Raw genomic sequence first — 27,913 nt, forward strand, 5'->3', positions numbered from 1 at the left:
CCTGTGAATTCAAGCAACGGCCCTGAGGTCTCTTAAAAGATTAATCCACTTAAATGAATGTCACCACTAAAAAACTATAAAGAAAACTCAATTAAAATATTTTCATTAACAGATCAAATAAAAAAAGAATATAAAAAAATAAAAAATAAACTAAAACTGATTTTTATGACTCTAAAACTAACTGAAAAAAATAAATATATTGTATAGATTCTTTCTTTTTTTTTAAATGCCACTAGATTTAATTTATATTATTTAACTTGGGCAGCACAAAAATAATACAATTAAAATAAAATAAATAAACTATAAAACTAAAACTACACTGAAGGTAACAGCCATACAGGGAAATCTAACAAAAATTAAATTTAAATAAAGAAAAGCTAAAAATAAAATGGAATTATAAAAACTTTTAAAAACTATAATAACCCTTAATTTAAATTATTAATTTAATATATACACCACCGTTTAAAAGTTTGGGGCCAACAATTTTCTTTCTAAAATAAATTAACACTTTTATTTTGATTGGATGCATTAAATTGATCAAAAGAGACAGAGAAGACATTTTAATGATACAAAATATTTATATTTTAAATAAATGCTGTGTTTTTGAACTTTGAAATATGAAGCAGCACAACTGTTTTCAACACTGATAATAATAAGAAATGCTTCTTGAACAGCAAATCAGCATATTAGAATGATTTCTGAAGGATCATGTGACACTGAAGACTGGCGTAATGATGCTGAAAATTCAGTTTTGCCATCAAAGGAAAAAATTACATTTTGAAAACATATTCAAATAGAAAATATTTTAAGTAGTGATAATATTTTACAACATTCCTGTGTTTATACTGTATTTAAAATCAAATAAGTGCAGCCTTGGTAAACATGAGATTACTTTCAAAAATATTAAAAAAAAAAACCTTACCAAACCCAAACTTTTGAACTAATATAATTATAACTTTCATAAAATGAGACAATTCTGGTCTGATAATTTGACTCTCAAAGCAACATTTCATATGCCTCATCTGATTGTCCTCTGCCGTTGTGTGGCTGTCAACTCACTTATGTTATACAATATGTAACACAATTTTAGGAATATGACAACTGAGCAGCATGATGGCTACAAAGTAAATACTGAACAAGGGTTTTCTACAGCAACATTTAAAATCTGATGCAATCTATCATAACTGCTGTCATTTTGTACTCAGTTCATGCTGACTGCAAACAAATTGTCATAAATTTTGTGAAAATAAGAGTGTATTTAACATCTATGATCATCTATGCACCCCAGGTTATAGTGTCCTGCTGTGCTCTGCAAATTGACACATGGCAGGGAGTCAGCTTGTCATAGCGCCATTAGCACATTACAGGCATTCAGACAGGACAATGGGTGTCAGTGTTGACAGTGTGCCAGAAAACGGGAACATCACCTCTGGTTGCTAAGCAATGGACCATCCCTGGGAGAACTGGGAATCCTGATGATGAGATCATCAATAAAAAATGAGAAAAAGCAACCAGAGTAGTCAGCTTGAAAAAAATATGCTCTAGTGTGGGATAAATAAATGGAATTTCCTGGAATTTGTAGGAGTTATTATTTGTGTTCCAGTTTGCTATCACTATAAGATACCAAATTTCCACTTGTTTAGCGGAACTGTCCATTGTCCATGTAGGTTTATCTGTCTTCCTCAGAAGCAAGACTTCCTCATCATGCACGAAGTGATTAAGCATTAGGAATTGTTGTTAATCTTCATTTAAGTTTGCATGACTTGCATGAGAAACGGCATATTCATTCCTGTAAATATTTTACAATTCAAGTATTAGCATTCAATTAATGCTTTCATGGTCTTCCAAACAATAAGTACACACACAACATCAATGCACTTACATGAGAACCAACACACTCCCCTAAACGTGCGTGTGCATGTAAAACCATCTGCTAAATCCATTGATCCAGAGTTATAAAGTGCACAATCAATGTTTTCCTAATGTGGCGTTTTCACCGAGGGCAGGGCCGCTGACTGATGCACCAAAACAAGGTTAAAAAAAAAATCTGAGAGCATGTTTAAATATAAAACTACAGTATCATTTTAGGACTGTATTTAACCAAAAGATTGTTTATTCAAGCAAAGATCATTTTATGCTATACATATATTGTCTGCCATCTGTGTCATTAAAATACTATCATTGCCTTGTATACGCAATAAAATTCAAATTAATTTCATCAAGTTTGTTGTATACTGTATCAGCTTATTAAAAGTAAATAATCTAAATGATTAATTGTCTAGTGACTGAAGGTTTGTAATTAAAAGAGTTACTGGCATCTTCTGTACAAGAGCCCTGCATGAGGCTTTGTGTTTGAAAGACCACACCCTGCTGTATTATAGAGCATAGATTATATGAATATGCATGAGGTGGGTGGGGCCTGATCAATAGGGACGGCCCAGTAGTGAGCAGACACATGGAGGCCAGCTGAAATGGCTCTACTCTTCACAGGAAGCGTTCTTCTCTCAACCCATCCGCTGTACCAGCGCTGAGTCACACCCTGCTCAAAGCAATCCCAGAAAAACACAGGGTTTGCTTTACAAAACACTATCTACAGACTTAGTGAAAGCCAAGAGTCTATTAAATACTGCTGATAATGGTGTTAAAAGCATTTCAAGTCTAAAATGATTACAAAAATAGGCTTATTATACAGTATTAATACATCAGTTACAATCCAGCTTTAAATAAAAATACAAATAATTTACTTTTTTGCACCAAAGACCAAATGAGACAAACAGACAGATAGAGTGAACCTACATACATACTGTACATAGACAGACAGAGCTCTGGCAAGAGGAAGTCACTCTTCTGAATGAGCTCGAGCTCAAGCTTCACCCCAGAACAGTGTGTCAGTGGAGTGTCAGTCTCTTCACACCTCACTGAACTCACACACAGCCTCCTGATCTCTGTTTGGGCATGGATGCCACAGTAAGCTCGCTAAATAAAACATGTGACGGGGTCCCATGCACTAACACTTTACTATGCAGTTTTATGAGCCAGACACTGCACTGCATGCCGGGAGTCTAACTGTCGGTTTGGGGTGTTAACAGTTTGAAATGAGAGTTTCATTTCATTTTTCATTATCTTTAGTTGGTATAGTCTCTGAATACTTCTCTATGGTCACATACTGTGCTTGTACTAAACACAAATTGATCACCACCACATTGGAAGTCATTTATGTTAAAATGCCCTTATTATGGTTTTTCGAATATTCCCTTTCATGCAGTGTGTGTTCTGCAAAGTTGTAAAGTCGAAAAAGCACGATAAATAAAGTAATTGTCTTCCAAAAGAAATAATCAGCTCAGAACCGCCTAAACGAATCGTCTGTAATTTGAATCCCACTAAGTGACAGTTCTAAGTCACTAGAAAAGACATTTGCATAATGGCAGCCTATGCTGTACGTTGTCCGCCCACGAACAACTTGACCAGCCCTCAAACCCGTAATTTTACTGACGACTGCTTCTCAAATCTCAGAGTTCATCATGGGATTCGCAAAACACTTGCTCTTGAAAGATGGGTCAGTACCCAGTTTATTTGGACCAGCTTGCTCCTCAGAATCACAACCTGTAAGCATGAATAATTATTAATGTATATATTTTCTACCGGGTGTTCAAAATGCGTAGTTTTGTGTTTTAGATTATTATTATTACGTTATTACTGTCTTACTGAAATACTTCTGCTAAGCTGCTGTGGGCCACTATTACATAAAACTGTGTCTATTAATGCAGATTGTCTGTCATTTTTACTTCTTTGAGTATAGATAAAGGATGGAGCAAGATTTGTTTTACAAACGTGTATGTTACATCAGTCATTCACGTAAGTGCTTGGTAAAATTGACGTCATCATTACTGTCTTTACAATGTGTACATACGCTGAGGATTGAGGAAGCCTCCACAGCTGAAATTCAGTTATGGTAATAATAACTGATAATAACCAATCACAACAGACTGGGCCATCTGGCCAATCAGAGCAGAGCAGGCTGAAGGGAAGGAGGAATTTAGAGAGACTGAATCATCTGACGAGTCGTTTGAGAATTATAGAAAAATGTGGTGATGTGCAATGTATATTACGAGAAAATGAAAGTTTTTTTTTTTTTTTACATTTGATGCATATAAACCTGTTGTAGGAGACCTCCAAAACAAAATTAGGGAACTTTAAAAAAACATAATAGGGGCACTTTAATGCATGTAGAATATAGACCTTATGTAGCTCCGCCCCTTTTCAGCGCTGCGCTCATTGTCTTTTGACTTCCGGTCTGTATTTTCACAGCGTTTTGTGTGTTTATTAATGAACGGCTCGTTTTAAAATCTTCCCGGTCGATTTACATTTGTTAAGTCATCTGCTTTAAACATTACAGTCCTCATGATAACTTTCGTTCACTTTACATTAAGTAAATCCACTTAAAAAGCTAATTACTCCTGGACAGAAATGCCATATAAATATAAAGAGCGACCGCAAAACGGAAGTTAAAAGACAATTTTCCAAAGATGGCGGCGCCCTTGTTTCTCTGGTGCATAAGGTCTATAAGAATTGCAGAGTCTGCATTAAATCTGGAATTGAAAAACTGCCGGTTTAAGCAATTATGGAAATACTCAAGTATTCATCTATGGAAATAGTAATCAGTCTGAAGTGATTTAAATGTGGAATAGGAATAGTAAGAAAGAAATCAATTTGTGCTGTATGTTCAGAATGACACACACGATTACTAATAAGATTACAAATTTGTATAGCAGCTTTCCTGTCGCAAGATAGTCCATACTGTATGTTCGGTTAATGATAAAGAATCCATTTTTCTGGAGATTTAATGGAGATTAAAAATTGATCATACAAAGTCTGCAAGAGATATTTAAACATATGAGCTGAACTGTACAGTATATCACAATTGCTAAATTATGTAGGACCAGAACAAAGCACACAGGCTACATGTTGACACACATCTGATAAATATATTCTGACCTGCATTCTTATTGTGCTTTGAGAACAGGATTTCCTCCAGACACAAAGCTTTAACAGAGGGCCATACTGATTAAACGCAGTGGCTAAACTCGGCTTCCTTATGGACATTCCTGCTATTCATATCAAAAGGTCTAACTGTAGTAGTGAGAAACTGGAATTAATTCAAACCGTACTTTACCTGCAGGACCTCACACAATTGAAGACATTAACAGTGAAACGTTTATCTCTCTCAGACAGATGGCCATCCGATTTATTAAGAATAAAATGCCAAAAACAATGGCACAAATAAAGGTGAAAGCTCTTAAAGAGAAATGAAAGTTGTGTCATCATTTATTCACACTCTTTAATATAAAAGGAGAAATTTGAAAGAATATTCAAACTTTTTTTAATACAATGAAAGCACATAGTGACCAACATCATCTTTTGTGTTCCACGGATGGTTTGGAACTACATGAGGGTGAGTACTTGTCATTTTTTTTCATTTTTGTTAAAATAAAAGTTCACAGCAGGCATGTGAAAAATCATTTTTAAATTTTTCCTCTTACCTCTCCATAGTCTGTGGTGAGGATGAGAGTCCGGTCATCACAGCAGCTGACAATGGAGGGAAAGAGCTGCTCCTTATCCCGCACCCACACATGAGCTCCCTAAAAGACAGACAGACCATATGAGACATTAAATACAACAAACCAATCAAGAACAGCACAAAAAAGACAAGCTCATTAAAGATCTGACCTAAGAAGACAGAGATTTCCTTACTATTGTGGCTGGTACATAAATGAAACATGCATGTACTGTATATGGAGGAGACAATATTATGTGCTTCTAAAAGAGATGAGAACAGAACAAGATGATAGAAAGAGGATATCAGTCAGCAATTTCAATTGATCTCAACCACAGGCCAACCCTTAAACCCCATCATGGTCTTTCCATCATCATCATTAAAGCACCACAGCCATTCCGTCTCGCTACGTTTTCATTTTGTAGTCATACAGTGGTGCATTTGACTGGTAGAAAGATCCCTCCCAATGGGTTTAAACACACATTGTGGGCACACAGGCAGCACAGAACACTATTCATGCCAACAGCACATGCTGGCAAACCAAAGTAAAGCCCTTTTGACAGCACCAAACCCTGTACTTTAAAAAGAGGTGGTTGTTTCTCATGTCAGTTTTATGAAGGGGCCTTTGCTTGTGCACTCGCCTCAATGCTAGGGCATTCTGGGTGGTTGCTTACTGCCTCCAAATCAATAGAGTCAAGTCCCAAGATCAGTCTGAATTGTAAAAGTCATTCTAAACCTGTATGACTTTCTTTCGCCTGTGGAACATAAAATAAGATATTGTGAAGAATGGTTAACTGTTTGTTCATATAATTATAGTTAATGGGGTCCAAAACAACATTGGACCCCATTGACTTTCAATGTATGGACAAAATAGACATTTTCAAATGATCTGCTTTTGTGTTCTGCAGAAGAAAGAAAGTCATAGCTTCAGGTTTGGAACGACATGAGCGTGAGTTTCCATTTTTGGATGAACTATGCCTTTAAGTGTATGCGTTTGCTCAAATCTCTAATGATGAAAACAGCTGCAACGAAAGGGTGGTCTAGCAATGCTTTTGTCTAATTGTGTGGCATCCTTTAAACAAAGCCGCCAACTTCCATGTTTTCAATCGGAAGGCCAAGAATGCAGAAATGGAGATGCAAAAACAGGAAAACAAAAGTCTGGCTGCTAAGACCACTAGTCATTTCCTGCTGTTGTGAACTGTAAACACTGTCTTAATGGCCGTTCACACCAAGGATGATAACTATAACCATAACTGTTGTATATTCTATGAGAATAGGGAAGTCCACACCACAACTATAACGATAACCAAACAATATTGTTGGAATAACTTTGAGAAGGATTTTTTTCAGCTGATGAAGGAAAAAACAATGACAGCCAATCAGAATCTATCCTGCTTTAAAGAACTCTAGCTTTAAAGTGGCAGATGAAAAAAGTGCAACGTGTGCTTATAATAAACAGAACGTGCGTTATTGTGCGTTAGTGTGGAAACTATTCAGTGAAAAATCAAGTTTAATTAGGATCACAAGATGTAAATAAATAGCTGCTGTGATGCAGTCACCTAGGCTACATTTTTTCTTTTGCGTACCATTCAGGAAAATCCTTAGGGCACCCCTGACTACTTTTGAATTCTCAACCAAGAAAGATGATTTTTGCAATCCATTCAGCTACAACTTTGAAGGCTTTGTGTCATTTAAAAATTCTGTTTGATGATATTGATCTCCAATTGTTTAATAAACTGTGATTGAAATTCAACACTCAAGCGTCTTGAGCATTAATACATTTAAGAAGCTTCATAATGATTAAAAACAATCGGTAGAAAAAACTGATTATGGTAAAAGATCTGCCTTTTAAAACTATTACAACATCATTGGCATCAGAAAGGTCCCTAATGGATCTAAGGTTTATTCACTTAAAACTGTTCTTCTATTGCAGTGGTTCTCAAACTTTTTTGGGCCAGTGCCCCCTATCCAATATCCAGGTCCCTGAACGCCCCCCCCAAACTAATGAGCGAGCAGGAACGAGTGAGAGTTAACAGATGAAATAAGTGCAAAATTGTCATTTATTAATACAATTGAACTATAGTGATTAATCCAAAAAACAAGCTATAAACTGCACTGGCACAGCAATGCCAGTGTTTCTCACAGGATTTTTGCTAAATCTGTGGTGGGTGGACCTCGTGCCTTCTAGGGGGGTTCGGGGGGTTCGGGGGCATGAATACATTACCAAAATGTGATTGCAGAATATAGGCTATTTAAATTATCCATTAAATTGTCATTTTCTCCTTACTGTCTTGCGAGTTAACAATAATGCCTGACCAGAAATTACTCGGTGAACAAAGAAACCATTTTGGCATTAGGGATTGGAATTATAGTTAATGCGTAAAAATGTAAAAGTTTTACCTTAAATAGAATTTAGTTTAATTCATTTTAAACTTTCGTCGCCGGAGTGAATGGGAACATGATTGATTAGGCTACATGTCGCATTAAACTGGAAGATTTTAGAATATTAGGCATTCTAAACTTTTGAATAAGAAATAATATAAAGTCGTCAAAATACAACTCGTCAAAACTCCGCGAATCACAACAAGCGTATCGGTGAGAACACAGCATATAATACACACACCCGAACTTGACTGCACATCATATTTTTGACATTATTGATACTGCTTTCAATCGTAATGCAATAGAAATGAACACAAAAAAACCCTGCCTAGTGCCTACCTACAACACTGACGGTGGACTTCTGACCGGAATAAAGCGGCAGCGGACGAATTTTGATTTTTTTATATTTTTTTTTTTAGCGCTGCTGACGTATTCTTTCACGCGCACCATAGACGCGCGTGCACACACACAATATGACATCACACTCTGCGCATATGTTTTACAACATAATTTATACATAGTCCTAACACTTTTTAAATAGCCCTCTTAAAGTGTTTATCACAAATAAATTACTAAATGCTTAAAATTAATCAAAGTAAATGAACAAAAAATTGCGTTATATATTTAAACGCCCCCCCTTTAAAAAAATTTGCTTCCAACGCTCCCCGTTGTTTTCTGAACTACCGCCCCCCGTTGAGAACCACTATTCTATTGCAAATACTGAGAACTTTTCACTATGCCAAAGAGGCTAGATATAATGTGCTTTGAATTTGAAAAAACAAACCATTAGCTGAATGATGCAGGTAGACCGAACAATAATACATAAAGACAAAAGAGACATGAGGATTACACATAACAGCTAATAACTTAAAAACAAAAAACATCTAAACCATTAGGTTGTGAACCTAGAACAGACAGAAGAAGAACATAACACAACAACTTCAAATGGAAACTTCAAATGGAATCCAGAAGGAACATAATAAAATGACACGTTCTCAAATGAATTTCTCTCAAATTACAGTTGGACTAAAAATGGATCCATCATGGTCCAAGTCTTGTGGATTAGAATAAAAAAAAAAAAAATTAAACAAGATTATGAAACAAGACAAACCAATGGAACCTCCTTGTTTAAATCTTTGCTTAGTGTTCCGCATTTTAATTTTAAATTTTAGCAAATTAGAAACTTTTAGGGGAAAAAAACTACATTTAGAAACTCAGGAAATGCTAGAATCCTGAAAATGAAAGGACTAAGATCTACATACCAAGCGTTAGCTAGAATGGCCTCTATTCCAACTTGCACAGTCAGGAATTGACTAACAATAGGTGCTGTGTAGTCTTTAGTCTTGGTCTAGTATAAAGGTACGGGTGACAGCAGTCAGTCAACAACCAGAATCAGCTTCAGCTTCTCCTTTGTGGAACTACTGAGGATCAGACAGCGCAACCATGAAGGTAAACTTTATTACAGCTCCCGATCCATACAATTTCACTCAAATTACTTTAATGTGCTATTTTCCTCCCTTAAAACCACTAAGAGATTAACTAAATAAAATTTCAGGTCACCTTTTATGAAGAAAGAAATTTCCAGGGTCGCTCTTACGAGTGTACCGGCGACAGCGGTGACTTCTCCTCCTACATGAGCCACTGCCACTCTTGTAGAGTGCACAGCGGATGCTGGATGATGTATGATCATCCCAACTACATGGGAAATCAGTATTTCTTTAGAAGGGGCGAGTACTCTGATTGCATGTCCATGTTTGGAATGAGCAACTGCATCAGGTCCTGCCGTATGATCTCTATGGTGAGCTCCATGAACCTCTTGACGTATTTATTAACTGACATTAGACAACAGTCCTAAATTTATTTTAACCATTTATTTTGAAATCAGAATGGTAAACTGTGTGAGATAGACCTAGATTTTTGTTGAAGTTAGACTTGTGACTACATGTGATAATGGTTCTTCCTAATTAATTTATACGTAAACTGACTTCTCTTCCACAACAGCACAGAGGATCCTACAGAATGAGGATCTACGAGAGGGAGAACTTCATGGGTCAGATGTACGAGATGATGGATGACTGTGACAACATCATGGACCGTTACCGCATGTCTCACTGCCAGTCCTGTCATGTGATGGACGGCCACTGGCTCATGTATGAGCAGGCCCACTACAGAGGCAAGATGACCTACTTCAGGCCTGGAGAGTACAGGAACTTCAGCAATATGGGTGGCATGAGATTCATGAGCATGAGGCGTATCATGGACTCCTGGTACTAGTGTTCAGATGTTTCAATAAAATGATAACTCTACAACATAAAACTGTCTGAATAATCATTATTGCCAATATTTACATGTGTAATCCACCAAAAAACACCTTTCATGTAGTGTGTAACATAGCTCTGAGTGAATGAAAACATCCTGCAAAGTTTTAAATCTGAAAGTGCACCGTATATAAAGTTACTGTTTTTCAAAAGTAAGAGTCGACTCTGAGTCAATTAAATGAATAGTTTTTAAAATGAAACCTAAGCCGTTTCGTTGTGACATCAAGACGAAGCATTATAGCATATTGCCCACCCACTTATTGCGCGCGCAGACACCAGAGAAAACTACGCTTATCTGGTAAAAGTTATAGTTACGGTTATTGGTGTGAACGGGCCTTTAGTGTGTATGGTGTGCCAGGTTCTGATCTCTCACACTTACACACTGACAGCCATAAATCTTCACAGCGCGGCCATTCAGACGGCCAATGGAGTGTTGAGAGAGTAGTTTGTCCAACAGCACATGAGAACCAAAGGATCAATGGGAGAGGCTTCCACCAGGAAACCCAATCCCCAAGGTCAGAGCATGAGGATATCAATCCTCATTAACTTTTAATAATGACCTGACATGTGCAACAGCATTGGGTCCCGTAGGCAACATGTGCAGGCATTCACACAATATACATCCACTCTTTCCAAAACACGCAGTATGAAGATGATCATAGACACATGATACACTGCAATGGAGACGTGGAATATAATGAGGCCAGACACATTAAAGATCTCAAGTGGAGGTAATCGTTAAAGGGATAGTTCACCTATAAATAAAAATTCTGACATAATTTACTCACATTCTTGATGTTTCAAGACTTTTGGATAGCACATTATTTTAGTCAAGTCAAGTCACCTTTATTTATATAGCGCTTCATACAATACAGATTGTTTCGATGCAGCTTTACAGTGATAACAGGAAAATGTTCAGCTGTTGTTCAGCTGAAGTCAGTTCAGTGTTGATTCAGTTCCATTGTAAAGATAATCAATTAGTTAATTTCATCTATGAAGCAGTTCTGCAAAAAAGGACGTCATCATCCAGCTCAGTTCAGTTCTCATACAACAGCATCAGTAGTCAGATCAATAATATTGTTGAATATTAAGTGTCCCCAACTAAGCAAGCCAGAGGCGACAGCGGCAAGGAACCCGAACTCCATCGGGGATAGAATGGAGAAAACCAGGCTCAGTCAGGGAGCCAGTTCTCTTCTGGCCAACGAACGAACACGGTGTCATTATGATGCATCACAAGTCAGAATTCAAATCAGGATCATTAGCACTCAAATATTCATCCAGTTCCTTTTGCTTGAAGATCAATTCATCACGCCGGTATGGATCCGAAGCTGGTCATAGGGTCTATGCGGAGGACCAGTCTGGTTCTTGTAGTCTCTGCTGAAGATCTGTGCCGATCGCTGTCATGTCGACGAGGCCTTCAAAGGGGATTGTCTAGAAGACACGCTCTCAGCAAACATTCAGGGCTGCGTTTTGGTCGCATCTAGGTGCAGACTATCTGATCTGATAACACTGCTATAATAAAAGTGGATTGTGACCAAAGGCTGTCAAGAGCCAAAATGACCATTGAAGTATGATTTCAGTTTGTTCATCACAAAGCTATCTTAAAGGAGAACTCTGCAACTCTAGCGAACTCTAGTCACTTCTTCGCTGATTTTCCCTTTTGTTGTCGCATGTTTTCCCCATGAGCTCCCCCTACAGCTTGGGGGGGCGTATATTTCACAACACAGTCGTAAAAAACTCACTTGCGGCGGCCTCCTCCCCCTCTCTACCGCTGCTCATGTGCGTTTGGTTTGATCGGAGCAAGTCAACTGTATCGTGTAGAGCTATGTCTACCGAGGTGGGTAATCTGGTAATACATCATACATGCGTGGGTGTTTATGTCGAATTGCCGTAAAGCAATTTGTGTTTCGCGCTCGTTCTCGTTCTAGTTCTCGCTTCTCACGAGACTTCCAATTTCTATCTTGCCAGGACGGTAGTCCCCAAGTTGCAAGGTTGGTTTTCCGCCTGGGAAAGCTGGGGGGAGCGGGGAAAGTCACCAATATCACCAGAACAGGTTGTTTAACCATCCAAATGATTTCTAGACAGTTTTATTAAGTTAAAAAAGTTACCAAGTTCTCCTTTAAGACTTCATATGACTTAGAATACAGTGTACAAGTTGTGTATGGACCACTTTTATGAGACTTTAGTGGTGCTTTTGTGTCATTTTTGGAGCTTGACAGCACCTGATCACTATTCACTTCAAGGACGCTTTTCACAGGCTGCGATGATGCAATTCCACAGTTATAAACATTGTAAGTCTAGCAACATTATTTATTTTCGCTTGTACTTTGTGCTATTTTACCTTGGTATTAAAATACAGAAAACTAACAGAAAATGAACACTGCTGAATAGGTGTTTCAAATATAGTGGAAAGAGTGAATGAGTGACAGAAACTTTGACATCTTTCTTTTTTCCTCTTTTGGAAACTCATAGAAATGCTATCGTATTTTTTTTTTCTTTTGCTATTGGAGCGAGTGGAAGCACAAAAATGATATGTGTTGTAGACTCCTGTCTTTTAATAACCTATATGACTTCTGCTTCTGAGAACCATGGAAATGTGAAAAGGGTCACCTGTATGAACAAAAGCAGCTCAGACATTCTGCTAAATGTCTTCTCTTGCGAAAGAAAGAAAATCATGCACGTATGGATCAACATAACAGGACAAATGACCAAAAAAAATCGATGAACTCATTAAAACTTAAAAATAGCCACATGTTTGAATCTTAAAAAAATAATTTCCCAGGTAAGATCTTCAGATTTTTAGCAAATATTATTTAATCATTTATTTAAACTTGGAATATGCCATCTTTGAGAACATCTTTCCCAAACCACAATCAGCTCCAAACGCAATACCTATATTTACAGAAATATGATTACAGCATCATTTTATTGAGCTGAAATCATGGATAAGATGAGAGAGATCAGCCAGGTCTGTAACTGGCACGGGAGGAAAATTACTCAAGCACAGAGCTCGGAAAAGCTGTTTCACGTGACCTGACTGAACTGAATTACATCTGAAGCAGGGTCTATGGATTTAAGAAGATCAGATGCCATTGTTACATAATTCTCATTTCCAGCATTCGCGCTTTATGGCACATGATGTCATTGAATTACTTGTGTTTAATCTCATAGATTAAAGGAAGTAAACATAAGTCTCTCTCTCTCTCTCTCTCTCTCTCTCTCTCTCTCTCTCTCTCTCTCTCTCATAACTGCATTAATAACTGCATTAGTCTGCTCAAGTCTCCGTTAGCTCTAGCAAATGACGTTTTGGAATGGAGAACGGAGGCGTAGGATTAGATGCGTGAGAAATTAATCCTACACACAAGAGCGTTTTAAGGACAAAAACCTGACAAATGTATTGAAATACATCATCTGAACAATGTTTGAAGTGTGGTAACTGTAGTATACACTGTAAAAAGTGAACAGTTGGATCAACTTAAAAAAAATTACTTCAATTGGTAACACCTAAAGAAATTAAGTTTTCTCAACTTAAATTATCACGTTTTATCGTGAAAAACGTGATAATTTAAGTTGAGAAAACTTAATTTCTTTAGGTGTTACCAATTGAAGTAATTTTTTTAAGTTGATCCAACTGTTCACTTTTTACAGTGTAAGCAGAATAATTGACTCGGGTACATTGAATTATCAGAAAATAATGCACCTGCTTCGCATCGTGGACGCATTACCATCTCAGGTGTGGATTATTTTCTAATAATTCAACGGCCTGTCGTCAATTATTCCTTACTGAATGAATGGGTTTTGTTGCTGGGCACTTTAATGATTAATATATAGAAATTATAAAATGCTGGCATGGGCAGAACCAATGTTTTAACTTATTCATGATGCAGATAACTGTGGTTCAGTTTGCTGACATCTATCATTATGGTGTAAGAATGAGGGTAAGCTTTCCTAGAATATTCAAGGATAATCTTAATGTTTCCCCAAGTAAAAGCTCAAATATAGTGCTAGGCATTTTGAAAAACCAACAAAATATTAAACTTCAGCATGTAAGTTGTGCTGCATGGTCAAAAATAATACCTCAAATCATGTGGCTTGTTGAGGGGTATGCAATTACTTTTCAAATCAATCAGACTGATGATTTTGCCTAGTGGATGATAAACATTGTAATATATTCCATATCCCAAGCCGTATCGAGGGAGCAGATTATCACAGAGAATCTTTTGACTTGGGCCAGTAAACATCCACCAAACAATCACCCTAGAAATTGATCTTTCAAGTGAACAGAGAAATGCAGCCAGAAAACATATGTTCTGCACTCAAGGACACTCAATGTCAAGTAGAACCATAGAAAAACATGTGACTTTTCCCCCAAAGTAAAGCCAGAATGGACAGAAATAAATTACAGTTATAGCATCTGGGCAAGTAAAGCTATTGTGCTCAGCTTCTCATATTATTCCCAAAATGTCTTTCCAAACATCTGCATTACCATGTAATCTTTCTTTAAATCATGCTGAAACAGCAACGATGGGTTCCTCCCTGAGATCCTATATTTCATATTTATTTTCAGAGAACTCAAAGAAGAGAAGAATTCTGAAAGTCTTATAACATCCCCACTATAATGACAACGTTTGAGACCAGACATGTTTCCACTGGCACTGCTGGAAACCGCCGTATGATGTCATCAATTATGTGGTGAGGTTAACAGATTTTCCAGAAGCAAGCTCCATGATGCCTCTGAAAGACAGCAGTGTAAACCTGCTTTGTGCACGGGGTGAATTGTATAGGCAACAGATGGCCACAAAACACAAACCTCCTCCTCCTCCATTCTCTCCTCCACTTACATCATTTCATCCTCTCCTTCCCCCACCTTTCCATCACCTCGGCAGTCTCAAAGCAGAATGGTCATGCTCTGGGTCCCAGAGGGCAACCGGGCGGAAATCCCTCAACAAAGGCCAGCTGGGCAACTCTGAGGCAGGGTTTTGTCTGTCAAACTGCAGCACACGTGCAAACAAAATAACTCCTTCGTATTACATCGTATTATACTCTGAGACATGAATCAGCTCCTTTTAGCCGGAACACCAGTGAATCGATGGTAGAACTCGAAATTTTGTGGGCAAAAAAAGGTCCATTGTGGGTTGTCAATAGTGTAGAGACGTATGAAGAATAGCGCACACAGAAGTAACTTTCACAACAAGCAGCTTTCTATTGGTCAGCGCCGCAAATTCACATAACCAACTTGAACGAGCGAAATCTGTAATCAGACTCCTATGACTGTATTTTGCCCATGAAATTCATAAAACGGTAAATGTGTCTGCACCTTTACTCAAATTTCAGTTTGGAATAGTGGACAACATGGAACCAAGATGCTCATATGGGAAATGCTAATTTAAGTCGGGCTCGTGTCATTTGTCACTCCCCCTTCATCTTCCCAACAATTTGTCTTATTTCTACACTATTACTTTCAACAGAATTGGCAAAAAGCCTAAAAACTGAATACAATTTTGGTAAATGTGTAAATAAAAAAAGTCGGCATGAAATGGAAATTCACTCAATAAAAATATCTCTTTACTAAATGCACTTTAATGCTCTTATTGTGAACCATTTTTGTAAAACTTTTTAGACCTTGTAATTTTGTAACTTCCAATGAAATGCTTCTCTATGGTTGGTGACTGCTGGATTCCTCCAGCATGATCATTTAGTCTGCTTAAACCCTGTCCCTTTCTTATCGACTCAATCGACTGCAAGCTAACATTCAGACCTGCTTCTATCCAATCAACAACAACAATGGATCGAACCAAATGCCCGTCCAATATTTTCTTCTTTTGCAATGATCTGTTTCACTTAGAAGTACGTCACAATATGGAAGAAATGATCTGTTGCTACTGTACTTCCATTACATTGCAACTTCAATCTAGTTCTGGTTTTTAAAAAGCTTTTTGTTAAGTTTGATGAAGGATCTTAACACTAACTGTTAACCGGTAACACGGATGAGTGGAAAAAAAAGTCCCGTGCCCTTTAAGACAGAAAACACAACTTAAAACGCTCCGTCACTCTGAACCCTCAAAAAGGGCTACCATTACCTCTGTGTGTTTAACGGTGCCAAATTTGGAGGAGATTTGCTAATTAATGAGACTGAAACATTAATGAGACTACACAGCGCAAGGTGGCGTGTCTCTTTCTCCTTGTGGCAGGAAGCCCAAGACCAAGAGTATCGAGTGATCCAATCAACTCAACAAAAGAAAACTAATCAACTTCCACAAAATTAGATGTTATTTGGCAATTAGTCCGACGCTAATTTTCTTTTTCCGATCACACTGGCTGCATTATTTGGCATGATGTCAAAAAAAGAGAGACAGAGAACTAGACATTTTGTTTAAAAAAAAAAAAAAAACTTGTTTAAGAAGAACTCCTGTGGACTTTGCAAATATCATAAAGACTACTCCAAAGCAGCTGCTCACACTCTTTTTCAATGAGATTCCTGCACACTATTTAGATCTCAAACATTGACACTTATTCAGATTATCATAACAATACTGACACCTCCGCTGACCTCTGGCTCTCCTTCAGTGCAGCTGTGCAGATGTGAAGAGCTCTTCACATTACAGAGGGCCTCGGATATTGAAGAGCAAACTGACTGGGCAACTCAATACTGACTGACTTTAGACTGCAAAATGACACACACACACACACACACACATACATACACATACATCTCAATGAGTCTTGGTTTAATCTGTGCATTGCATAAGACTATGCTATATTTATAATTGTAATTATCTTAAGAGAGAAATAGAGAAAAAAGCACGTTTTCCAACAATCGTGTATTTAACAGAAAGATCTCTTTGAACTCAATCCAGCAAAAATGTCCTCCATCGTTAGGACTGGTCCAACTGCTAATTTATTGTGCAATGGTAGATGATGTTTCAAAGCTAACAGAAAACTGTTGTTCTATGAAACCAGTCGATGCTTTGAGTTGAGTTATTGCAATGTGACCAGGATCAGGGGTTTGAACTGCAGAATACTGAGGACGGAAATTAGGAATTGGCCAAGAAATGAGTGAGTTTACGGGTTGGTGTCTGATTAGATTGATTGAAATTACTGCTGACATTACAGGCTCAAGTTTAAAGTCGACCAGAGATCTACATATGTCCTTTGAACAGTGCTAACATGTTGACTGTCCTGACCCATGTAGGATGGGTCAGGACAGTCAACAACGGACTAGCCGGTTACTGGGGTCATCTAGTGAGATTATCAAGATTTTTTAGCTTTCATATTCCATCGAAGTGCTTGAAATTGGGTGAATTTAGAGCTAAAACTACAACTTTTTCTGTAACAAATTCACTCAGTCTTCAACAATACATTTCAAGACAATTTAGACTTCAAATCCTCTACTCTGACCAATTTAAATGATAATACATAAGTAATACATAATTATGCATAAGTGTTCAAATGTTTTGGGATCAGTAAGATTTTTTAAATGTTTTTGAAAGAAATCTTATATGCTCACCAAGGCTGCATTTATTTGATAAAAAAAAAAAAAAACAGTAAAAACAGAAATATTCTGAAATATTATTAGAATTTAAAATAAATGTTTTATATTATAATATATTTTTAAATGTAATTTATTCCTGTAGTGTAAACCTGAATTTTCAGCATCATTACTTCAGTCTTCATTGTCACATGATCATGTCAGAAATCATTCTAATATGCTGATTTGCTGCTCAAGAAACATTTATTATTATTATTATCAAATTTGAAAACAGTTGTGCTGCTTAATATCTTTGTAGAAACCATGATACATTTTTCAGGATTCCAAAAGAACATCTAGAAATCTTTTGTAACATTATAAATGTCTTTACTGTGACTTTTGGATCATTTGTGTCCTTGCTGAATAAAAGTATTACATTTAAAAAAAAAGAAATAAAAAAATCTTACTGAAGGGCTATAATCTTACTAACCCCTAATTCACAATCAAACAAAAGACTGAACATATCTAAAAAAGGCTTTTTGACAACTCTGTGTTCCATTAAAATACATGACAAGAGCAACTGAACCACACAAAAGACCAATCTAGTGTGAGAGGGGAAACTGTACCTTAGGATGCCTACTGTATGTCACAAGCTACCGCCAAGTGAAACCAAGACAGCTCTCTCCCACCCTATGTCCTCAACTTCCCCAGACCTGCATGACATCAGCCAAGCCAATGAGAGGTTTGCCTCACCTCAAATCAGGGTCACAACCGAAATGAATGTTTAGCATCTTGTAGAATAAAATTCCTGAAGATGAGCTCAAACATTCTTTAACTCTAGGACACATTTCAGGAATTATTTGCAAAAAGCGCCCTTTTGTACGGTCCAAGCGATACATTTACAACATTAACAATTCAGAACATGTAAATTCACAGTTGAATTGACAATAGAGAGTGAGGCAGAGAAGGAGCAGTGTTTTGTACAGGATCCGATAAACAGCCTTGGCGCTCCGTCACTAGGCTGACAGCAGTATGAATAAATGATGGAAGGTGCAGCTGATCAGAAATTAGCTAATGGAGAGATTGTGGCCCCACGGGAAGGACACTTCCCAGACTTCCCCCATATCAGACAATAGTGAGAGAGATTGCTAATAGCATTGAGAGATTGTGACACTTAATAGTATTAACCTTACAACTGAGATGTTCAACTGATTAGCATAAAGCATAGTCTGGAGACGGTGATTAACGGTCATGGCAGGTTGTAATGTACTCTAAATGAATGAAACTTGTGGATGGATACTCATACATTAGCTATGGTTTTGTTTACACAGTTTTGTGTCCAGATTTCAGACAGCAAAGAAAAGGAAATACATAATGGGAATGTGACATCCAACTTTTCTCTTAAAAAAACTCTTTCTCTTCCAAAATAATCATTTTCCAGGTTTAGGCCTACAAAAATACATCATCCTTGCAACACCATATAGCACAAATACAGACAAGGAGGAAACTTGCAGGTGTGCATGTGTCAAACACCAATGTTTGCACACGCTATTAAATGGAGTATACTCTGAAAGGCTACGTGTTGGGCTTATGCTAAGCGTTCACATCAAAACTGCAGTATAATTTGGGCTTAAGTGGTGGTGAAGACTGGAAGCTGTAAGTTGGACAAATCATGTGCACAAACAACCTTTCCCACTGCTGTAAACCTTTAGCCAAGCCAAATACTGAAGTGAAGCGAAGTGCATTCAAATAAACAACAATCTAAAATAAATCATGGTATTTAGAATAAAACTGTAGCCCTCAATAGTAGAAAGATCCCAACCTGGGGAAGGACAGGGGAGGGACGGGGTTATTACTGATGTGGCAGCTCTTCTCAGTTGTGGCATTCAACAAAGACACGACAGCCGTTCAGATAAAATTGACCTTTTTATAAGAGATCAGCCCTCATCTGACAAAACACATAAGAAACGCTTCTCCAGCACCAAAACATCTCAATGAGGAAATGAAGGAGACATACAGTTCTGTCCACAGTTATTAGCATCTCAGAAGCCTTTGAGCGGCCTGATGCCACTATACTGCATCTTCATCTCACAAACTGTACAACAGCTGTTTTTGAGGAGTCAGATTACAGCCATCTTGCACTGATTCCTTCTAATGTGGAGAGCCAGCAAAACAACTAAATGTGCAAAGGCTTTACCTCAGTCTCATAAAATATATGACAGTACAATTTAATTCTGCCACCTGGATGTTGTCCTATACTTAAAAAAAAAAAAAAAAAACTTTAAACTATTCCAACATCCCTTATGCATCAGCAAATAAGAGTGATAGTGCCACACAGGTTGTGATCCGCACTGAGAACATAATGAGAAATGTATTTTTCTGATGGAAGAGTTGGTTGGGGTTCTGAAGCCTTAAGCTAAATCTGCTTTGCCACATCCTGTAGCTTGTTGATCATCTAATGCTGACAATAACCAATTTAAACACCATTTACAGACACAAATTACAGTTATTTCAACATAATATGTTTCCCAACAGTACATAAGGACTCAATTAGAGGGGTATTCCAAGGTTGCAGTTTAATGGGATGGCAGAATGCTTGAACTCATTTTTTTTAACCCATGATTGTATGCCACATCACGTCACAGATGTCCCTCCATGATGTCTTAATCACAGGGAAAACCTTGTACTAAAATAGGAAACATGCCATCTGGGCTGGCTAAACAATTACATGCTGCGTTTTTTACTCTAGAGCTCTTGGTTTCTAAGTAATTGAGGCTTATGGATATTACATTCCTGGCTGCTACTTAAGGGATATTTCACCTGAAATGCTGTAAAAAAAAAAATCAATTACTCACTCAGGTCGTTCCAAACCAATAAGACTTTGGTTCATCTTCAGAACAAAAATGAAGAGATTTCTGTCCCTTTACTTCTTCAAAATGTTCATAAAAACATTGTAAAAGTAATTCACATGAATAGAGCAGGTTAATATGATGAACAGATTTAATTTAGTCTATATAATTATCATCTATAAACACTGATCAATGAGCACAACATACAGTAAATATAAGCACAAACATGCTTGCTTAATCCATGAAAATCAATGGGTTTTGTTCCTGCATCTACAAATTGCATTCGCATGTATAAGTCCTATATATACAAACAACATTCATTTTTCAAAACCATCTTAAACATATCAGCCATGGAGATGAGGAGTCCAGGTCAAGTTGCAGGTGGTGTGCTAGAATTAACATGCAGTATTATTCAAGATAACTATTATGAAACAAATCATTGTGAGGTCATAGCAGGTTTGACATTAAACGAGCTTAAATTGAAGGACGATATTGCATGTCAGCTGTGGAACAGCTTAATCTCCTTTTATTTATTAAAACGAGAAGAGTGAAATATCCAAGAAAACAATGTAAAATATTCAATAAATAAAATGTTAATGAAATGTTCTGTACAATTAGCCACATTCCCAGTAGTTCCTCTGTTATTTGGTGTGTACCTGTGTGTCTAGCCCACAGTGAAAATGAGGCCTTCCACGGCCCCCTGTAAATCTTTCGGGGCTCCAGTCAGGGGTCCGTCTCTTGTGAACAGATTACAGCACAAGAACTGATTGTGTTAATCAGAGCCTTTAAAGCCTGTCTGCTACACCCGTCTGCTCTCAGTGCCCCGAGCTACAGCTGCTGACAAGGGCACATAAATAATGCTGCACCGTCACCAGAAGGACAGGAAGGATGGGATGGTACAGATATTATGAAAAGGTGGGTCCAACTGACTAATTTATTGGCCCCGAGAGGGTGATAATTGTACAGATGCTCTATTATGCCAAAACATTCATGAATCTTTTTCACTGAAATATTGTTTCTCAAGTCACTGGGCTTCCTCTATAAGAGTTGTAAAAAATGATAAGTTTTCATTTTCATGAATAATCACAGGTCTAAACAGCGAAAAATGATCTCACATGCTCAATAAAGGTGGAGAAAATCTGTTAAATATAGTTTGCTATCAAAGATCCTGTGAAAATTAAAGCATGACTACTCAGAGAACAAATGACAGTCTACAATCAGATGACCATAATGAAGTTAAGCCCCTATGATCACATTTTGGAATTAGCATAATAACTATTTTCATTTGAAGGTGAAGAAGATAATCTGAACACACATTATTGTAACAAAAAAAAGACTATCCACTAAAAAATCTCTCAACCAGACAACCTTCAATCCTCGAGCTGGTATACTGGCACAAACTGGTATCTCCTTCCACACAATTTGCCCCTTAGGCAAGACAAAAGCTTTTCAATAGCACCGTTTGGTGTTGATGGCGAGGATCCATGGCTGCTGTATCTCAGCAGGGGGGCTGGAGCGGTGGCAGATGGAGACACAACTGAATGCAGAGGTACAGTATTAAGAAATGAAGGGGGAAGGGGTGCAGTGCACACACAGGCCTCAGAGGAGATGATAGAGGAAGCGCTATTTACATGCGCCGCGCCCTTTAAAAGACACTGTTAAGTGCAGCTAAAGAGAATGAGTCCCGTACACTGCCGTACGGCAGTTAAAATAGCGACATTTTGATTAAAAAATAGCTCTAAAAAGTGCTTTTAAGAAAAAAAAATGCTATAGAAAATCGTGATTTTTTTACAAAACAGCGAATTACATTTCATAATACATATTGTGTCTAACATGAATGTATTACAGATCTTTCCAGTGCCTAATCCCAACAAAAATAACAATATTGTATTCAGTAGCTCAAAATTTCTGCCATTTTCAAAAGAAATAAACTCCATTTATAGCACACCAAAAGGGATGTGGTCTTCCTGAGTCATGCTCAAGACTTTTAAGGTCATAGTCATTGTGGTTTACTATACAACCTGTCCAAAATCGGCTCCAAAACCGCCATCCTGTGATGAGAACATCTGAGAGTCTATTTCTATGAGTTTTCTAATTAAAAAAAAAAAAGAAGGAAGGGTACTTAAACTCCGTAACTAACAAGCCAATAAACAACAGATTGGCCACACAAGACTAATTAAACCCACAAAGTGAACAAAGAGTAACTGAATTGGGGTGAATCCATCTGGGTTTGTGTCCAGATGCACACTGCAGCCCAATAATCATGTACAAAAAAGTCAGAGTAAATCCTGTCAACCCACATACAAAACCTGTATATGACAGTGAAGCTTTAATAAACGCATCAGTCCTGAGAAAAAGCGATCCTTGCTAACATCCAGACTGCTATGAGAGAGATTAATATGACCTTATGGGATTGCCGCTGTACTCATGTAGCCCCACTCCTGCTCAACACTGGATCAGCTAGCAATCCGGTTTGAACTGAAATAACTCCTGCACGTGTGAGAAGACAATTCATAATTCCTCATACCCAACCTGCAGCATGACGAAAGCACTTACTGAGTACCTACAGTCAGTCTTATGACTGATTAGTCATAACAAGAGATTATGACAATGCAACTAGGCCCTGGAACCTAGAACAGCCCTATTATTGACTAGAAACATGCAAATTCCCCCCAAAAGTTCTCAATATATGGATTCTTATTAAGAAGAGATGTACCCAAGGTCTGACAAACAAAATAGAAGTGGCGGGGAACAGGAACACATAATCTATTTATTGTTTTGTTCTTCCTGTCTAGTGCACCCAACAGAGTAAGGAGGAAGAGCTATGATTTCAGTCGCCATCAACATGAGAGGTTGCCTAAGGAAGTCAAAGCCAGACAGAAAAGAATAGTGTGAAACCCAAACCAGAGGAACTTCAAATCCAAGAGCTATGGGGCGACCAAGAGGCATGGCTTGGAATCTCGGGTCAGGGTTACAGAGACTGAGATCCTCTGGACAGGAATGTGTCTGGAATAGGAATCCGTTGCTGGATTCGAGACACTGTTTCGAGAGACACTTTAAAAGCAGGAATTCCATTTTTAAAGCAGATCAGCTGTTGTTCCAGGCGACACGATCACTTCATCGATCCTTTTTTTAGACTGCTCTTCGGAAGTGGATGTTGTGGGTATTTTTATCATAGCTGACACTGGACTGAGCCGGAAATGTATTTGTGGTTCTGTGATTAATTAATGGACGCATGTGCTGCTTGAGGAATAAGATGAATTCCTCTGGTCAGTATGCGAGCGAGAAACATAAACATTCCTTCATGCTAAGGATGGACACGAGTGCATGGGTAAATTACTTTGAACAAATATAATTAGGTGACTCAACTTCAAAATAATGAGACGAGTCAAAATGGGGCCTCATTTTTGCAATTTTGCGTTTAGTTACGGCTGTATCTTAGGGTCCAATTCGTGTCAACATTATCACAGAGACTTTCTCTCCAGTGAATAAGAGGGTGTTTACACAGGACACAATCATCCATAAAAAAAAAAATTGTGAGAGAATTAGTGAGGGTTTAGGTTTTTTAGTGGAGCGTTAAAAAATGGACATAGATACAATAAAGGCAGAACTTCCTCATGTGTGATGTAAAAAAAATTACATAGCGGAATGCCAACTTACACAATATATACATTGGAGGGAAAATCTAAAATTAGTAATACAATACTGAAATAGTTTTCGACATCTGAAATGATTGACCAAAACAGTTAGCACTTCTCCGATAATGCGTTTTGACTGTGTTAGCATCTATTTTGTGCCAAATCTGCACACAACATGGATAAGCTTCCTACATCAAAACATGTCAGCAGTGTGGATGCAATTCACTGTCTACTAAAACAACTAAATATGATGCTAGAATAGCAATACGTCAAATATGTTCAGCGAAAATATCAAGCGTCTTGTTGACGAAGAACCAATTTTTTGATCACCTGTGAACACGACACCCTGAACAGCAGAGTTCAGTTAACCAATTATGCAAAGTAAATTACCAAAACTTTATACTTCAGTTTTTGGGTAAATGAAAACTTTTGCTTTTGTCGTTTCTGTAAAGAATATGTTGATGCATCACTATTACCTTTTTTATGGCTTTCAAAGGCTTCTAACACACTAAATATACCGTTTTTTGGGAAACTCTGGGTTAACTCTTACTTTAAAGCAGTGATGAGTCTATCACAGGTGGGAATGTTGAGCGGAATGGGAATCCCATGCTTCATAAATCTCTCCATGGGAGGATGAATCGACTAGTTTGTCTGGGAACAACCACACTTAGTCATTAGGATCAATAGGCATGGACAGGTAAGCTCCAGCAGCATGATCTAAATGACACACTCTGAGTATTCAGTAGTTTAGTGACTCAGCAGCTGGCAGAGGAAGGATGAGGGCTTGTCTGAGGTAGAACACAGCCTGAAGGGGAAGCTAGGGATTTGGCAATATTAGTACGCCTTGTCCTAAGTGTGGATTCAGATGGGAAGGGAGGCAATGCTTTGACATATCAGTGAAGCATAACAGTGGTAATGTTAGTTTAACCCTGAATTACAAATCATACAAGCAAAGTGAAGAATCTTCAAGTCAAAGTTTACAACAATCCATCCCGACTATCAGACATATTGTTTTAATAATTCCGAACCATACTTTTGATTCATGCTTCAATAATTTCATTAGTCTCAGCTTTAAATCTGAATTCAAATGCTTTTAATGCTTCAGATTAATTAAAAGCCACACTGACCGCTGTGTGGGCCAACGAATGGGAACTTCCTCCTGACAGTGGCCCATGTCTATAAATAATCTTGGAATGTTTGCGTTGTTGCCTCTAAGTCTCATCATTCAGGCTCTTAATCTTAGATGTGTCTCGGACCCGTTCTGTCCTCCATCCACCCCAAACAGATGTTTAATTACTCTTCCCATTTAGACCTTATGTGATCCTCCAAATGCTCTACTATGAAAGCCTGACTTTGTATGCGACTTCATATCTCACAATACAAAGTATGTGACTCTGTATATAGTGATTTGTGGGAAAGCCTGTTTAATGGGGTACAAATAAGTATTCTTTAAAGGATTAGTTCACTCCAGAATTAAAGTTTCCTGATAATTTACTCACCTCCATGTCATCCGACCCAGTGTTTACAAGAGTGGAGAAGGAGGTCTTTCCAACTTCAAAAGCGTCCGACATCGACTTACCTTATTTTTGTGAAGGGCGTTTGACTTAGTCGTTGCACGTTCGCTTTGTAAACACTGGGTCGGTACTTCCGCCTACATCACGCGTGACCTTTCCAACATCTAATGCAAGAATTCATGGACATGCTAGTGCAAGAAGAGCATTGTTAGAAAATGACCGATCGTTTCGCTAGATAAGACCCTTATTCCTCAGCTGGGATCGTGTAGAGCCCTTTGAAGCTGCCTTGAAACTGCAATTTGGACCTTTAACTCGTTGGTCCCCATTGAAGTCATGAAAGAAAGACATGAACATCTTGGATGACATAGGGGTGAGTAAATTATCAGGAAATTTTAATTCTGGAGTGAACTAATCCTTTAATTAGACTCTTCAAAACCTTTAGACCACCAAAATTAGGAAAGAACAACAATTGCAGCGCAGAAAAAACTGGTTATAACAGGCTTTTCTAACTAATTCAAACAAAAAGTGTATTTCTTTTGTGTCTACTTCAGCACTGAACCCTACATACTCTTTGGTGGTCTGAAACATTGGAAGTGGGGAGGGAGTTTACAAGGCCATCTGAATGCTATACATTAGTATCCAGTTAATACTGCTGCAGTGGGTCAGTGCGTTGTGTGTGAGGTCTGAGCTTTCATTGCCAGCAGGTTTGTTCTCATGCTGACACAGAGACAGAACAGCAAAGCCGACAGAGGGAGGCATGACACGCATCCTGGGGGTCTCCACTGAGGCATTTATGATCATTTTACTCCAGATCAACATGCTATTTTGTTCACTGCTGTTCTGCAAGCACTAGTGATCTTCAAAGACAGTGAAGTGGTGTTAAATAACGTTTGAACTTGTAATGAATGTGAGAGGGACTCCCCAGTTTTCCTCACCTGGAGGGACAGAGGGTCCTAGCAGAATTAACACCTATAATGAACCATGACAAGTGCCTTTAGACTTTATAGACCACGTTTTTATAGTTAAATAGACCTGATTTAGCAAAAAAGAAAGAACAATGGACAAAATTAATTTTATGAATATAGTCTAGAGAGACAGAAAAATAGACATACATTGCCAACATAGGCTATTATTCTGGTTTGAATGTTTAAAATATGGTAAAATATTAATGTATTAGACGCCGTTAGTTACAGTAAAACGATTACATGTCAGTTGTGATCAAAACTTGGAACAAGCTCAGCAACATCCTTTTAAAGGCAGCACCATCACAAAGGAAACAGGGAGAGACTGTTCCAGTGAAGTGTTCAAGTTTTCCACCTACCTCAACAAAGAAGGTATCCATCTGTATTATGGTCCTGTCCGGTGTTTGGTGATCAGGGTACCACTGACTCCGTGCACTGTATAGATGCTCTGCATTCACGCGCTTAAAGATAAAGCTGAAGTTCCCATCGTACAGTCCATACAGTAATTCCTCTGATTAAGCTTAAAGTTTATTTTAAAAGCTCTTGGCAAACTCATTCAGAAACCGCTTTGACGGGAATGTGTCTGTTGTGTGTATTAGAAGAAGCTCGTGTTTGTCCCAGCAGCAGTCCTGCTCGTCTCGCGCGGCGTGCGCTTGTGTATCTTTGTGTAGAGAAAACACTGAGGAGGACACCGGCTCATTTGCGTATGACTGCCGGGGGCGGGGCTTAGGAATAAGACTCCGCCCACTAGACACACCCGTGTGAGAGCATTAGAGCTGCATAATGGCACAGCACTCCGTATGAGGAAATTCCTTATAATTAAATGAAATGGTCTGGCCATTGGCCTTTTTTTATCTCATAAATAACTGCAAATGCTGTTCAGAGTTGTTGTTGTTGTTTTTGTTTTTTTATATATAAATCTTATTGTGAGGATAGAACAAAGGAAATTATTCATTTGTGTTTTCAATTTTTTAATGGCAAAACAGAAGTTTTGTAAATGTCCTCAGAAATTGTTCAGTATTATTCTACTCATTTCATGGAGAAAATTAAATAAATAAAAACTGTTTAAGGAGCCCATTACTCATTACATGATTTTTGGCATTCCATGAGAGAGAGAGAGAGAGATATCCAGGGAATTCTGGAATGGCTTTGACCCACTTAGTGTCTGGATTGTCCTCTTAGGAAAGTCACCCAAATTCAGTCCCTGTAAATCGGTCGTCACAAAAAC

At 37.9% G+C, this 27,913-nt stretch overlaps 2 protein-coding genes across 2 annotated transcripts in view; one reads left to right on the plus strand and one right to left on the minus strand.

Annotated features, from left to right (window-relative positions):
• The window catches only part of myo10l3 (myosin X, like 3), a 77,445-nt gene extending 50,079 nt beyond the window's left edge, over window positions 1-27,366 (minus strand). Inside the window, exons 1-2 of the mRNA XM_084421500.1 lie at window positions 27,045-27,366; window positions 5,541-5,639 (exon numbers count right to left, since the gene is read on the minus strand). Of these exons, the coding sequence (XP_084277626.1) occupies window positions 5,541-5,639; window positions 27,045-27,065 (120 nt within the window). The 5' untranslated portion in view covers window positions 27,066-27,366. The remainder of the gene's footprint in view (window positions 1-5,540; window positions 5,640-27,044) is intronic.
• Window positions 8,803-10,241, plus strand: LOC311297835 (gamma-crystallin M2-like). Its single transcript, XM_084420301.1, has 3 exons — window positions 8,803-9,385; window positions 9,492-9,734; window positions 9,938-10,241. The coding sequence occupies exons 1-3, from the start codon at window positions 9,380-9,382 to the stop codon at window positions 10,208-10,210; spliced, it is 522 nt and encodes a 173-aa protein (XP_084276427.1). The 5' UTR covers window positions 8,803-9,379; the 3' UTR covers window positions 10,211-10,241.
• Window positions 27,367-27,913: the final 547 nt, after the last annotated feature.

The sequence above is a fragment of the Rutilus rutilus genome (genome assembly GCF_951802725.1).
Source record: "Rutilus rutilus genome assembly, chromosome: 10".
NCBI classification, from domain to species: domain Eukaryota; kingdom Metazoa; phylum Chordata; class Actinopteri; order Cypriniformes; family Leuciscidae; genus Rutilus; species Rutilus rutilus.